The following is a 14,939-nucleotide window of genomic DNA, read 5'->3' on the forward strand; positions in this document are numbered from 1 at the left end:
GTAGTGATAGAACAAGAGGGGAATGGATTTAAGGTGGAAGAGGGGAGATTTAGACCGGGGATTAGGAAGAAATTCTTTACGGTGAGGGTGAGGAGACACTGACACAGGTTGCCCAGGGAGGTTGTGGATGCCTCCTCCCTGGAGGTGTTCAAGGCCAGGCTGGATGAGTCCTTGAGCAACCTGGGGTAGTGGAAGGTGTCCCTGCCCATGGCAGGGGGGCTGGCACTGGAGGATCTTTAAGGTCCCTTCCAACCCAAACCGTTCTGTGAATCTATGAAGCGATGCTTCTGTGTGTTACATTCTTATTGGTTGTCAGGAATTGTGTCAAACCTCATGCAGAATTTCCCCTCTAGTGCTTAAATTATTTTTGTTGGGTCCCTTAATATGCTGTAATGACAAAATACTCTGCTGTCCCTGAGGGAGGGAAGGCAGAAGACTGATTTTAAACTGACAGATGTGAGTTTCATCCATTAAATGACAATTCAGCATGCAAGCCAGGAGCTGTATCATGCAGTCAATGAAAGAGCCTCCCCTAACAGTGTGAGTCAAGGAAGGTTTTGTTCAGAAGGCTCAGTTAGGAGATTTGTGTGATGCAATGCAGCCATTAATAGCCAAGCTGGTCTTTCAAGTTGAAGCCACTCTGGTAATAACTGGAGGTTGCAACTGTCTAATTGCCATTTACTACACAACATAAGGACATTAAGTAACATTCAACTTCCGTGCTAGTTTTTGTCTGCGCTCCTAGAGTGACAATTTTTTGTCACCAAATGGTCAGTTATACTGACAAGTGGCAGCAGTAAGTAGAAGATGGGAAATTCATCTTCAGCAGATGCAAGCTGTTAAAACACCAGACCTGATGTTCAGATCAGCAGGGATATATCCCTCCACCCTTGTGCTTGTTAGTGTGTTTTAGCCAATTAGTGATCCAAAATTTCCACAGCTGCTATGGGGCAGGTTGAATGGTTGGAGGGGGGCAGGTTGAATGGTTGGAGGGGGGCAGGTTGAATGGTTGGAGGGGGCAGGTTTCTGGTTGTTCTGTATGTCTGCTGTGGATAGTGCCACTTAGTCATGTTACACAAAACCCCCAAAACCAACCAACCAAAAAAAACCCCACCAAAACCCAACAAACCCTGTCCTCAGAGAAAAGAAGTGATGTGTTCTGAAAGAGTAGGATTCTTTAATCCTTGACTAAATCTCCTGACTCTCTTAGGGCTAAACTTGCAGTGGTATTCAGGGGTTCTCACAGGAGTTTCTAGCAGGCACTTCAGAAAAGCCAAAAGCAGCTGGTATCTGAGGGCTTTTACTATTTTGATCCCTTAGCTGTTGTGATAATGCTGGTGCTGGCCATCCCGGTTTGGATGTGCTCTCTATAACAGTCACTCCAAGGAAGCCTTGAAAAGAAGGTTTCTCTTCAGTATTCATGATTCCTTCCCCACCCTGCCCCCGGGGTGTTTTTCTGGCCATCGAGGAGGAATCTAATTCACCTTTCCAAATGGTCTTGGAAGTGCTTAATTACCTTTATTCCACTTCCTAAGAATTAGTTCCAGTCCTAAGCGTTGGTACTTCTTGCAAATGTTAACCATTAACCCTTGCTGTGACTGCCAAGTACAACTGTCAGCTGCTTCAGCCGGCTGCCGTAACAGGAGATGCTTTTGTGCTTTGCAGGTTTGTTTAATGCTTTTGATGAAAACCGAGACAATCACATAGATTTTAAAGAAATTTCCTGTGGGCTCTCAGCATGTTGCAGGGGACCCTTGGCAGAAAGACAGAAGTGTAAGTATGCAGAATGGTAACTCTTCATCTTCAAGAGGTTTTGCAGGTTTGAGCAGGGAAGTTTCAGTTCTTTCCACCCTTCTAGAATGTCTCTAAGCAAGTGTCTGTGAGAAGTCACAGACTTCAGAAGTTCAGACGTTACAGAAATGCTAACTATCAAGGCTTCCTCTTATAAAGGATGACTAAACCTAATTCTCTAGATGCTATCACCTAGAGCTTCATAAAAATTCTGAACATGCTTAGCAGAAACCTGCTCTAGTGGAGGATGTCCCTGCTCACAGCTTGGACTAGATGACTTGACAGTCCCTTCCAACCCAAACCATTCTGTGATTATGACACAGAAGTGTATATCTCCATATCAAAACTGCAAACACTTACCTATTTATTAGCTCTAATCCAAACTGAATGCCCTATTTGATTGTCTTGTGGTAAAGAGCATGGTCTGGCTTGTTTCGTCTCCACTTTTCAGCTGTCTCCCTGCGAGGTTCTTGTGGGTTTGAAATACCTTTGTTCCATACTTTCCCAAAAGCCATATTGCTGCAACTTAAAAGCTCTCATTGAGTGGAAATTTCTGGATGCACATATGTTCCCTGCTATGGCACATCAGAAAACACAGCACAGAATTGCAGGGATCTCCATTTCAGTTTATTAAACACAGCTGCTCCATTTCCTCACCACCACACATGCATCCTGCCTCATCAAAACTGTCAGCACTAAATCATGTTCTTGTGACTCTGCAGACTTTTACATTCTGCAAGAAAAAGAGAAAATAATTGTTGAGTAGTTCTGGCAGAGAAAAGTAATTTCCTTTTTCTTTCTGGGTCTCAGTTTGCTTCAAGGTTTTTGACATCGACCGGGATGGAGTCTTGTCTCGCACCGAGCTGAAGGACATGGTGGTGGCACTCCTAGAGGTCTGGAAAGATAATCGTACTGATAAAATACCTGTAAGTCCCACCTGGGCTTTCACTCATTTCCCTTCTGCTTCTTAAAATCCTTCATCCTTCAATAGCAGGGATGGGAATGTTTGAGCATGGTTTTGGTGAAATGCTGGCTTCCCTGAGCTAGAATGGAATTTAGACTGAAGATTAGGAGAAAAATCTTTACAGTGAGGGTGAGGAGACACTGGCACAGGTTGCCCAGGGAGGTTGTGGATGCCTCCTCCCTGGAGGTGTTCAAGGCCAGGCTGGATGAGGCTTTGAGCAACCTGTGCTGGTGGGAGGTGTCCCTGCCCATGGCGGGGGGTTGGAACTGGATGATCTGTAAGATCCCTTCCAACCCAAAGCATTCTGTGAATTCTACCTTAGCTGAATGCTGATAACTGGATGTAACTTTCCTTGCATAACTCTTGAGCTGCCATTGCCAAAGCAGAATGATTTGCCTGCAGTGTGTGCTGCTTCATTTTAAAAACCTTAGCTACAAAGGTACAGCTGTCTGGGAGCAGTCAGCTGTGAATTACACAGAAGGGATCTTCAGCGTTTCTTACCCATAGATCATTCTGTTGAACATGTGCAGCCCTGGAGAATGCTGTGAGGATTTAACTCTGTTTTCCCTTCCTTTTGTTTAAGGAATTGGGCATGGATTTGTCTGACATTGTAGAAGATATTTTGAACATGCATGATACCACAAAGGTAGGCATTTGCTGTTCTTTCCTTGTCATTTTTCTGCCCTCAGTTTATTTAGCAGTTGGACTCAACCTTAAAGGTCTTTTCCAACCTAAACAATTCTGTGATTTGCAAGAAAGAAGACCCTTGTGCTTTCTTAAATGTGTCAATAGAGGAATCCCTTTAAAGAAATGTCAGTTTTCCATTAAAATTTCCCACACACTGCTTGTGAGAGAAAGAACAGTGAATTTTGCAAGTCATACATAACCAGATGAACTGACTTTGAAGCATTTGCTCTTTGCAAGGCTTGGCTGTGCATAATCAATACCAGTTTTAAATCTGATGCTTGACTTTTGTTCTGGAGAAAGTGTTCTTTTGTTTCATGTTAAAAATGATCTGAAAAAGAGAGCCTGGAGCGTTAGTGTGGCTTCTGTTGTGTGCTATTTAAAGAGACTTTCTCCTCAGGAGCTCTAGTAATTCAATAGGAACTTACACATTATCAAGCTACTAGGCAATAATATCATATACAACTGGTGAACTATGTACAGTGATATGATTCAGCCCAGAAGGCAAATCACATCCTGGGCTGCGTCAAAAGCAGCATGGTGAGAGGTGATTCTGCCACTTGACTCTGCTCTGGTGAGACCTCACCTGGAGTACTGTGTCCAGCTCTGGAGCCCTCAACAGAGGAAGGATATGGACCTGATGGAGCTGGTCCAGAAGAGGGCATGAAAATGATCAGGGAACTGGAGCACCTCTTCTATGAGGACAGGCTGAGGGAGCTGGGGGTGAGAAGAGGAGGCTCCGGGGAGACCTTAAAGCAGCCTTCCAGTGCCTGAAGGGGGCTACAAGAAGGCTGCAGAGGGACTGTTTGCAAAGGCCTACAGTGGTAGGACAAGGGGCAATGGTTTGAAATGAGAGCAGAGCAGATTTAGATTGGATGTTAGGAACAAAGTGCTGGAACACTGCAACAGGTTGCCCAGAGAGGTAGTTGAGGCCCCATCCCTGGAGATGTTCAAGGGCTCTGAGCAACCTGATCTAGTGGAGGATGTCCCTGCTGACTGCAGGGGGGTTGGACTAGATGTCCTCTGGATGTCTGTTCCAACCCAAACCATTCTATGATTCTATATTGTTTCAGAGCTAAAGTAGCCATGGTTAATGGTTTGATGGCTTTTCCTTCCTCTTTCCTTCTCCCTTCAACTAAGCTTGGACACCTCACACTGGAGGACTACCAGATATGGAGTGTGAAGAGTGCGCTTGCCAATGAATTTTTAAACCTACTGTTTCAGGTATGTTTAGAGGAAATTGAACTTGCAAATTATGATCATTAACTCCTGAGCTTTTGGCATGGCCACACAGTGCAGCATCAGCATCTGGCCAGCACCCTGCTGCAGTAACTGAGGTGGGTTTGCGGTTGTGCGTTACCTCGGTGGGCTGATTCTCTCCTGGATTCTTGTTCTTTTCAGTGTTTGGGGATGGCTAAAGCAGAATTTGTTGAAGAGAGCATCCTGTGCTGCATATAAAATGCAATTTCAAGTGCATCAGCAGTTATATTCTCCACTAGGAAAAGGCTGTGCTCTTAACCAGTTGTTCTTGCAAGTCTTTGCCAAGAAGGTGACCCAGCAAAGGAGCAAAGGTGTTGCTAAACTTCATGCAATCACTTTCCCTTTGTGTTTTCTGTGAAGGCCATCTAAGGGAGCTCTCATGGCTGTCTTAATGAAGCAGTCCTTGAAAGCTGTGGTATCATATCACTATTGTGATGCAGAAGCTGAGGATTAAGGGTCTACTGAATTTTATTCTTAATTGAGGTGGAACTGGATTTTTGTAAATCCTTGAAGCAGTCATGTTTTAGCTCAGGCTCACTTTGTGCAGGAAATCACCCCCTAAGAGTATTTTCATTCACTGCAGTTTGTTCCTTATCCATTTCCTGTAGAGGTTGATACTTAAGAGTTTAAAAAGTAATAATCCTAATGGAGCCTTGGAGGTTTGCCCTGATTTAGCATTCACCTCCAGCCCTGTATGACAGTCTCAGATCTTCCAGAGAGGGCTGGGGAGAGCCAGTGGGCTCTGCTCTCATCTTACAAGTGAAGCTTAATCAGTTACAGGGTCAGATTGTAGCAGAAAACTGTTTCATCAGAGAGCAGCTCTGTGGGGTTTTTAAAACAAAAAAACTGTTGTGAGAGGCTGCCTCAATAGCAGGCTCCTGACTCTCCTGTTTATGACCCTGGACTGCTTTTCCAACAACTTCAGGGTGAGTGAGTGAGTGAGGGGGGTCTGAGACCATCAGCTTCATCGCAGCTGGAGAGAGTAAAATGAGACAGTTCTTCAAATTCTCTGTATCTCTAATTGCATCAGGTTGTGCTCCCATTGCAGCCTTCTCAAGAGGGGCTGCCTTTATTTTTGGACTGCCTAGCATCAAGTTCCTATCACTACTTAATACTGATGAAGAAGACAAGGCTCTGGGGAGACTCTCTTACAGTGAGGGTGGAGGCACTGGAATAGGTTGCCCAGGGAGGTTGTGGATGTCCCCTCCTTGGAGGTGTTGCAGGCCAAGGCTGGATGAGGCCTTGAGCAACCTGGGCTAGGGGAGGTGTCCCTGCCCACGTCAGGGAAGTTGGAACTGGATGATCTTTAAGGTCTTTTCCAGCCCAACCCATTCTATGCAACATGATGAAGATGAAGAGCCCTTAATGAACTTTCCCTACTGATGATTACTCACTACCCTTGTTCCACATTGCTGCTGGAGGTCTGCTGTATTTTTTTCTCCTGACAGAGTCACTACATTTTCATTTCAGATTCTTATTTCCTTTGATACTTTTATCATCTGAGGCACCCTCATCTCATGCTGCAGGCTCAAGAGGACCGAGTCTGCCATTGATTTGTCTGGGCATTTATTTGAACTGTCATGAGCTTGTGTGGCTCATCTGCAGGCAGAGAATCTTAAGTAGTCTGAGCGGAGCGCCATGGAGAGCTTGTCAACAACTGGGTTTGTTTGCAGCAGGGATAGTTTCTATGAAGAATCTGATACTGGCACAGTGCTACATGAGGTTAAAAAGGAATATCAGAGCCAGCTGTGTTGTGTGTGCTGGAAAAGCTGTTGCTTCCCAGCAGCTAATGGCCTTTGTTTTATTCAGAATGTGGAATAGTCTCTCACACTGTAATATAAATCTAAATAAGATATCTCACCAGTCATTAGAAATCTCCAGCTGAGATGCAAATTGATGGCCTCAAAAGAGACATAAGGAAAAGACTATAAATCATGTTATGAGTAACCACCAATTTGAAAACCGTCTGGGAGAGGAGACAGCTGAGCCTCCTCCCTGCGCTGGGAGACAAAGGCTGGGGCAGAGGCTGCTCCCCTCCGCTCCCCGCCACACGCCCTGTGCCTGGCAGCTGCCGGCAGCAACCAGCCACAGTCCTCTCTCAGCCAAGCCCGGGCTGCTTTGGCTAGGAAGAAAGGAGGAAAATATTAGCCATGGGGCACTGCTGTCTTGTCCTTGGAATAAAGCCTCCCCCCCCTGGAGCAGCCGTCTGGGAGTGGTGCCTTTTCTTCTGTGCTTGTTTCATAGAGAAGAATGAAGCATCAGATACTCGGGGAAAGTTGGACAATTTCAAGAGCCTTTTGGGTGGTGACTGCTTGGCTGGACTGCTTTAAACTTCTCTCTTGGTCTCTTCACGTGCATGTGTCCCCTCGGTTTCTTAGACAGCCACATCTCCCCAGTTTTGCCCTTTCCCATTCTCTTTACTGTTTAACCTTTAGCTTATCCTCTTCCGACGGCTTGCATTCTCCCAGTTCCTCATTCCCTCTCTCCCTCACCACCTTAACCTTTGGTATATCTGATCCATGTCAGTCACTGTGATCATTCATGGCCTTTGCTTCGGGCCTGAAAATAATGGCAATTTATATCCTGTTCACCTTAATTTGACTTGGGGCCTTTGACATTCTTGGTTCTTTGTCTTAGCAGGTTGTGAATCTCCTACCTCAAAGTACTTCTCTTTTTTTTGTTGTTGTTTTTACTCATTTCTTCATTTTTAGGTAATTTTCCTACATGATTAAAAAGAATTTTCTGAGGAGTCCCATTAGAGTTGTTCTTTTCTTTCATGGTGGTGGCATTCTTAATAAGAATTGCTTTCTTTTCCCAGGTGTGTCATATAGTTTTGGGGCTACGACCTGCCACTCCAGAAGAGGAAGGCCAGATTATTAGGTGTGTGTTTTGCTCAGAATCTAAACCAGGTTTCAGAATCAACCTTCTGATATTTTTCCAAAGGAGGGCTGTCTTTTCCCCTGTTCCAGCTAATGCTTCCTGCTGTGCTTGCTTTCTGTGCAGAGGCTGGCTAGAAAGAGAAAGCAGGTATGGCCTTCAGCCAGGGCACAACTGGTTCCTGATTGCAATGCCATGGTGGCACCAGTGGAAAGAGTATGTCAAATATGTAAGTATAATAATAATGCTTCCTGAGTAAGTGATTTCTTTGTCTGCTGAAAAGGAGGAGTGTGGAGCAAATGACTGCTTAACCAATAATGCTTGAAATTAAGCATCTCCTGTCTCTGTGAGGAAAATAATTGTTTTGCTGAATCACTGTCACATGGTGAGCTTTTCACTGTAATTTCATTAAACTGTCATCTCTCTCTTGCTTTGTTTCATCACTCCTGCTTGTCAAAATAGTTTTGGAATAAAAACATCCTCTCACAATAGAGCTCCCCTGAAGTCTCCTGATTCACTTGGTGATATGATAAAGCTACCTGATGTGCTTTTGACTTTACTTGGGCCATTTTTATTGTTTTTGGACAAATAAAGGAGGGAGTTGGTTGAATTTGGTTTATAGGCAATGATGAAGAGTAGTCCAGTAGCTGATGGTGATCCAAGGAGTCCTGCTAAAACCATACAGTTACAAGGTGCTGTCTAACCCCCTCCAGCTAAAACAGTGGAGCCAAAGCATTGCTGTGGAAGCACTTTCAATGAAATTCCATGTAATAAAATGTAACTGAGCAACCTGGTCTAGTGGGATTTGTCCCTGCCCATGGCAGAGGATTGGAACTGGCTGATCTTTAGGGTCCCTTCCAACCCAACCCATTCTGTGGGATGTTGATAGTTCTTTGCAGGTTACAGAAGTGAAACAGACTGTTTCTCAGAAGAGTTTTATGTAGTGCTAAGTAAGCAAATAAATATTTGAGTTGTTTTATAAACACAAGGAACTAAAACTCCTCAGAAAACTGCAATGTGTGCATTAACTGCCCATGTAATTGCAGCTCTTCTTTGTGCACAGTGATTTGGACAAATGCTGGCTAAATGCCTCAGTATTAGGTAATATGATCCTTGTCATAGTCTCAGATAGTGCTCAGATGTGCACATGAGTTCAAACCTAATCCCCTGCATAAAAGCACAATGCCATTAGTCCTCTGTCTACTTCTGGAGCAAGGAGAGCACTCAGAATTGCTGTGGAACTCCATGGATGATTACTGTCATTCCAACAGACATTTTAGCCTTCTTTTTCTACTGCACAATTTTGTTACTTGGCAAGTGATGTTTAAGGGACAACATCAAACAGCAAACATCCCTTTCCCCAATGTTGTTACAGTGATGTTCACTGCCTGGGTTTTCTTCTTTCCTCCTCTAGAGCTCAGTTAGTTCCCTTTTATCTTCTGGTGTCTTCTTGTGACTGCTGTAAATTGGGTAGAATTATTCTTACATCTTGTCTGTACTGGTCGGGGAAGTTATGCTTTGGGGGGAAGGCACAATTTTTTCTCCACCTTTATTTATCTTCACATTTATGCTTTCCAGTGAGGCTGGGGAGACACTGGAAGAGGTTGCCTAGGGAGGTTGTTGGTGCCCCCTCCCTGGAGTTGTTCAAGGCCAGGTTGGATGATGCCTTGAGCAACCTGGTCAAGTGGAAGGTGTCCCTGCCTATGGCAGGAGGGTTGGAAATTGCTGATCTTTAAGATCCCTTCCAACCCAAACCATTCTGTGAATCTTGCCCAAGTGTGAGCCAGAGACTGCCTTTGCAATGCTGCTTCCCTTAAGGAAACTGTGCTACAAAACAAAGTTAGGGAAGACTTCAAATCTTTCAGGTTTGAGCCAGGAATGGGTTTGGGTTTTTGTTGATCTTATGCTTGCTGTTCCCCCTTAACCATATGAAATTCAACAAGGACAAATCTTGAGTATTTATAGCCTGTAACTATAGCTGTCTGAAATGGTTTTCTTTTTATGTGTCTAGCTAGAGGAAATAATGTAGTATTTCAGGTTTTATACTCTGCAGAAGAATTTATTCAACTGGTTTAACAGTTCTTGGCTGTTCCTGCAGCATTTTCAGCAGTAGATGTAGAAAGTTGTGGTGGTTGTGTTTTTTTTCATTCCAAAGCTCATTGTGGTCACATAGCTGTGAATTTTGGTGACTTGGTTTGGCTATTGCTAAACCTCTTTGCTTTTTGGTGTATAATTTAACTTTTCTACTTGCCTACCAATTTTAGGATGCAAACCCTGTTGTGATAGAGCCTTCATCTGTCTTGAATGGAGGTAAGAATTCACTCGTAGCTGCTGCAGCTTCAGAACAGGGAGAAGAGAAAATGGGAGGTCTTAATAACTTCAGTGCATCAGAAGAAAAGTTTTCAGATAATATTTCTACTGCATCAGAAGCTTCAGAGACCACTAGCAGCAGTAAGCATAACATCTTATTTCCTTGGAGGTTTAATGTAGAACTACCTACTGCATGGATTTCTCCAGGCAACAAGATAACATAGTTTAGCCTGCAGCAGTGGCCTGCATGTGGATGTCATGACTAGGGCATCTTAGTCTGTAGCAGATAAGCAAGAAGCAATCTTGTTCAAGCAGCAATTTGTCTTTCATACAATAATGAGTTTCCAGAGTTGTTTTCAGGGTAGTTTTTATCCTATCATTTGTTTTCTGAGTGTTTTTTATCCCCACTCTTCATATGAAGCTGTTTCTAGCTCATGCCGAGTTGGTGTTGTCTTGCAGCAGGGTCACCTCAGAAACTACAAAGAGAAGCAGGAAACAATTAGGAAGAGCACACTTAGAGTTTTTCAGGGCATGTGCTCTTAAGTGAGGTGGTGTGGCTTCTCAAGGCCATTTTTGTGAATGAAGAGGTTTTAGTGATGATTTTCAGTCAGTTCTTGTGACAATGTGAGCTGCTGGGGTTTTCTTGCAAGACAGCTGAATGCTGCATCTGGTGGTTTAAAATCTATACCTTCAAATTGTAACTTCAATTTAAAGTAGATAAATTACTGTGAGCACTTTGCAGGGTGGGCTTTGGGGGGGAGATAGGGGAAGTGTGGGAAGGGAGACAAATTTGAAGCTAAAGCTTCTTTCTCTTTTCCAGCTTGACATTTAGATGTAGTATTCTGCATAACTGAAGTTCTGTATGAATAAAACCAGTTGCCCTTTCAAGGAGGAAAACTAAACCCAAAGCATTAGTGCATGTATATTCAGTTCTGGAGATAAGATTTTCAGGAGTTTGATATTCAGACATCCAGACAATAAGGAAATGTTAAGCGTACCTGATGATAAAAACTTAGGCTGATTGCCTGCCAATACCTGTTAAAAAACAAAGAAAAGATGGAGAGGTTTAAGTCATTTCTGGTTTATGAAGTCATGAACTAAAACAGAGATTTTCTTTTTCCCCTTGTGTTCTGTTACAGATGCTCTTTACCCTGGCACACCAGGGACTGATGTCTGTTTTGCTAGGCAGCATAATACTTCAGACAACAATAACCAGTGTTTCCTTGGAGCCAATGGGAATAATTTGCTGCAGCTTAATCCTCAGAAACCAGGAGCTATTGATAACCAACCTCTAGTAACACAAGAACCAGTGAAGGTAAATGTGCATACAGGCAAAGTTGTCTTTGAGCATGCTTTTACCACAGCTGCTTATGTCATGTTGTGTTTTTCCATGGAGTGGCTCCATTCTGCATTAAGACTGCTTTGTCACAGAACAAAGCTGAGGGCTCTTGCTTCACTCGAGATGTGATAAATTCCCTCTTTGTTTCAAGGCTGCCTCGTTAACAATGGAGGGTGGAAGATTAAAGAGATCTCCACAGCTGATAGAAGGAAAAGACTATGTCATGGTACCTGAACCAGTTTGGAGAGCACTGTACCATTGGTATGGAGCAAATCTGTCCTTGCCCAGGCCGGTGAGTTGTGATCATAGACCCCAAGATAATATAAACCAACCTAGTGCGGCCCAGCTTCTGCCGGTTGCACGAGGTAATCTTTTATGGTCATCTCCCACTGGATCCAGAATGAGCAGTCTCAATGAAAAGCCTTGGAGAGCAGAAGTGGACATGGATAGCAAGTTGTGGATATTTGCCAGGAGGTTTGCAGCACAAGCCCCAGGAGATGGTGCAAAAGGGCAGAAGTGCTCAAGTGATCATGATGGCTAAAGCAGACAAAAGTAAACTTGAGAGCAGTTTGAAAGACTTGGCATCAAAACAGCCACCTTTACAAGCTTGGATACATTTTCAGCCTGTCTGCAAACCCAATAGATTTAAAACTGGGACACCTGCAGCTTTGAAAATACTTCTCTCTCTCTCTCTCTCTCTCTCTTACAATTTCATGAAGTGAGAGCAAGCTAACAATTGCTGTCCTTCAAGTTCAGCTGTTGCAGGTGTTGTGTCATGGCTGTGTGAATACCAGTCGTTATTTTAAGCAGATCACAGAATGGCTTAGGCTGCAAGGAGCCTCAGAGATCATCTACTCCAACTTCCCTGCCCTGGCCAGGAACGCATCTCAACTAGACTGCACTGCTCAAGGCCTCATCCAGCCTGGCCTTGAACGCTCCCAGGGAGGGGCCATAATTAGCAAGAGGCTGTCAAAGAGCAATTGTGCTGTTTCTACTTGTTTGCATCAAAGTTTAGCTAGGAAAAAGGCAAAAAAAAAACCACAAAGGACTTGAAATAGGCTTTTTGTAACTGACACCAGTGTTTGCTAGATTAAAGCTGTAATATCTTTCATTCAAAATTAATTTGGGGCACAATGCAGAATGTACTACAAAATATCATTTTCAAATGTGAAAGTGCAGTGTATTACATGAAATTGACTAATGGGCTAAGAATTCACTTGTATTATCCCAATGAGAATGAGTTGTTGTTGTTGTTGTTGTTTTCTTTCCTTTTGGTTGCAGTTGAAACAGCAACAATATCCCTGAAAGAGAAGCAGTAATTACAGAGCAATAGCCAGTGTTGAATCATATAATTTACTCCCAATTTATTGAGCTATCTCTCTCTTTCTGTGTGTAACACTGCAAGAACCATTAACAGGTCATCAGCATTTGAGGCTAAAGCTGGCATGCCTTGAATTATTAATACTGAATTCACACACACACAAAAAGAGTAGAGTGATGTTAGAGGCAAGAAAAATGGAAGTAATTCAGCCTGTTCACTTAACAACGGGGGGAGCTGCTTTGAGTTTCTGTGGAGTGTATTTATTCCACCTAGTGGTTGATTTATTCTGTGTCAGGTAGTCTCTTAGAGCAGCTGCACTTAAGAAAAAGTAAGGGAGAGGATTTATTTTGGTGGTAGCAAAAGAAATTAGTTACATACCAATAGAGATTGTAAGGGGAGACCTTAGAGCTGAAGGGATCCTACAGAGAGGCTGCAGAGGGACTTTTCCTGAGGGTATCTCTAGACAGGACAAGGGAGAATGGTTTGAAGCTGAGGCAGAGCAGGGTTAGACTGGAGCTGAGGAAGATCTTCAGTATGAGGGTGGTGAGACTCTGGAGCAGCCCAGGGAGGCTGTGGCTGCCTCCTTCCTGAGGGTGTTTAAGGCCAGGCTGGGTGAGGCCTTGGGCAGCTGAGTCTAGTTGAGCGGTGTCCCTGCCCATGCTGGGGAGGTTGGAGCAGGTGAGCTCTGAGGTCCCTTCCAACCTGAGCCATTCTACGAGATGAGGTGGTTGGTGTCAGAAATATTCAGTGTCACAAAGAGGAGAGAATTAGCTGTGTGATTTTTGACAGTTTGGTCTGGTAGCTGCAGTACTGGCAAGTTTACAGTGAAAAATCACTGCCTTCTGTTACCCTGCTCCCACACGTTCTCCATGGAAACAAACACCTTCCGTCAGCCACCCAAGGCCACATCTCTTTATACACAAAGTAAAGTGCTTGGGAGTTGTGTGATAGGGTCAAAAAGAAAAGGGAGACTTTCTCTTTTTTCATAAGAGCCTTTCTTTTCCCCCCCCATAAGAAAAGAGACTTCTGCTCAGCATAAGAGAATTTCAGTTTGGAGATCCTGTCTCCAAAAAAATACAAACAATACCTGTGTAAACTGAGGCTCTTCAGCCCATAATTAAGGAATATTTTGACACTTGGTAATCTGAGCACTGCAATTCTTGAAGACCATTTGATTCCTTGCCACCTTGTACACAGGCACTTCAAGTTCTCATCTCCCACCCCACAGCAGACACTGTTAAGTTGTTTCTTTCCAGAAAATAGATTCATAGAAAGGTTTGGATTGGCAAGGCCTTAAAGATCATGTAGTTCCAAAGCCCTGCCATGGGCAGGGACACCTCCCACTGAAGCAGGTTGCTCAAAGCTTTGTCCATCAGCTTTTTGGGTATTTTTTTTTGTTCTAACTCAAGTTGAATCTCGTGGCACTTCAGTGCATTGTGTTGTTTCCCACAGCTTAAGCTGTGTGTTGTCTTTTGCTTTGCATGCTTTCAGAAGCAGTGAACATTCCTTCCACTGTGTGTCAATGTCTGGGCAGCAATGGTGACTGGAGAGCTGCAAGTCTTACTCTGGAATCATTCCAGCTCTTTCTGTCAGCGGATTAAAAATGCAACAGAAGAAATTTTCAAGTCTGTTCTTACAGTGCAAAGTTTTAAATTCAGTCCTATGCTTGCTAAAGTTCAGAACAAAGGTCTCAATGTTGTGAGTTTATGAACTGAAATGATCTTACACAGCATGTGGGAGCTTTTTCAACAGCTGTGAAACTTTGATCTGAAGCAAACACCGAGTGATAGGAGTGAGGTGCATTGTAGGTTCCCATCTGTTTCTGGAATTAGGAAAAGGTTCTTTCCATGGTATGGTCCAGGCAGCTCTGCTTCTCTAAATGAGGTGTTGGCTTTTGACAGCCTGCAACTAATAAGCTTCCAAAAGTGCTTAGAAAGCAGGAAACTGTTGTTCCTGTGGATGCTTGCCTAAGACTCCATCGGAAGTTCAGGTTTCTTGTCTCCTAGTAAAACAAAGTTTATTTTTTGAACCATTTGCTCTAATCATTACTTCCTACCCCTCTTTGGCTTTCTTGCACCTTTGGGTCAGCAGTCTCTAAAATGTCTTTTAAACCTCTTTTCCTAGGTGATCAAAAACAGCAAAACAAACGTGCCTGAGCTGGAGCTCTTTCCTCGCTACCTGCTCTTCCTGAGACAGCAGCCTGCCACTCGAACACAGCAGTCCAACATCTGGGTGAATATGGGTATGATGAGCCTGAGAATGTTTCCTCAGCATTTACCTAGAGGTAACTTAAGAATGCAGCAAGAATACAAGTGTGCAGTTTCTAAGAAAGCCAGAGCCACAGCTTGCTGCCACTGTGCTTGTGCACCAGCTAATCAACTGTAAGGCACAAT

The 14,939-nt window shown here is 43.7% G+C and overlaps 1 protein-coding gene across 1 annotated transcript in view; it reads left to right on the forward strand.

Moving 5' to 3' along the window:
• The window catches only part of USP32 (ubiquitin specific peptidase 32), an 80,031-nt gene that overhangs the window by 45,068 nt on the left and 20,024 nt on the right, over positions 1-14,939 (forward strand). Inside the window, exons 7-16 of the mRNA XM_054166333.1 lie at positions 1,666-1,773; positions 2,602-2,717; positions 3,339-3,401; positions 4,580-4,663; positions 7,518-7,579; positions 7,703-7,805; positions 9,841-10,027; positions 11,026-11,201; positions 11,377-11,517; positions 14,671-14,788. Coding sequence (XP_054022308.1) covers positions 1,666-1,773; positions 2,602-2,717; positions 3,339-3,401; positions 4,580-4,663; positions 7,518-7,579; positions 7,703-7,805; positions 9,841-10,027; positions 11,026-11,201; positions 11,377-11,517; positions 14,671-14,788 — 1,158 coding nt within the window. The remainder of the gene's footprint in view (positions 1-1,665; positions 1,774-2,601; positions 2,718-3,338; positions 3,402-4,579; positions 4,664-7,517; positions 7,580-7,702; positions 7,806-9,840; positions 10,028-11,025; positions 11,202-11,376; positions 11,518-14,670; positions 14,789-14,939) is intronic.

The sequence above is a fragment of the Dryobates pubescens genome, chromosome 13, assembly GCF_014839835.1.
Source record: "Dryobates pubescens isolate bDryPub1 chromosome 13, bDryPub1.pri, whole genome shotgun sequence".
Classification (NCBI taxonomy): Eukaryota; Metazoa; Chordata; class Aves; order Piciformes; family Picidae; genus Dryobates; species Dryobates pubescens.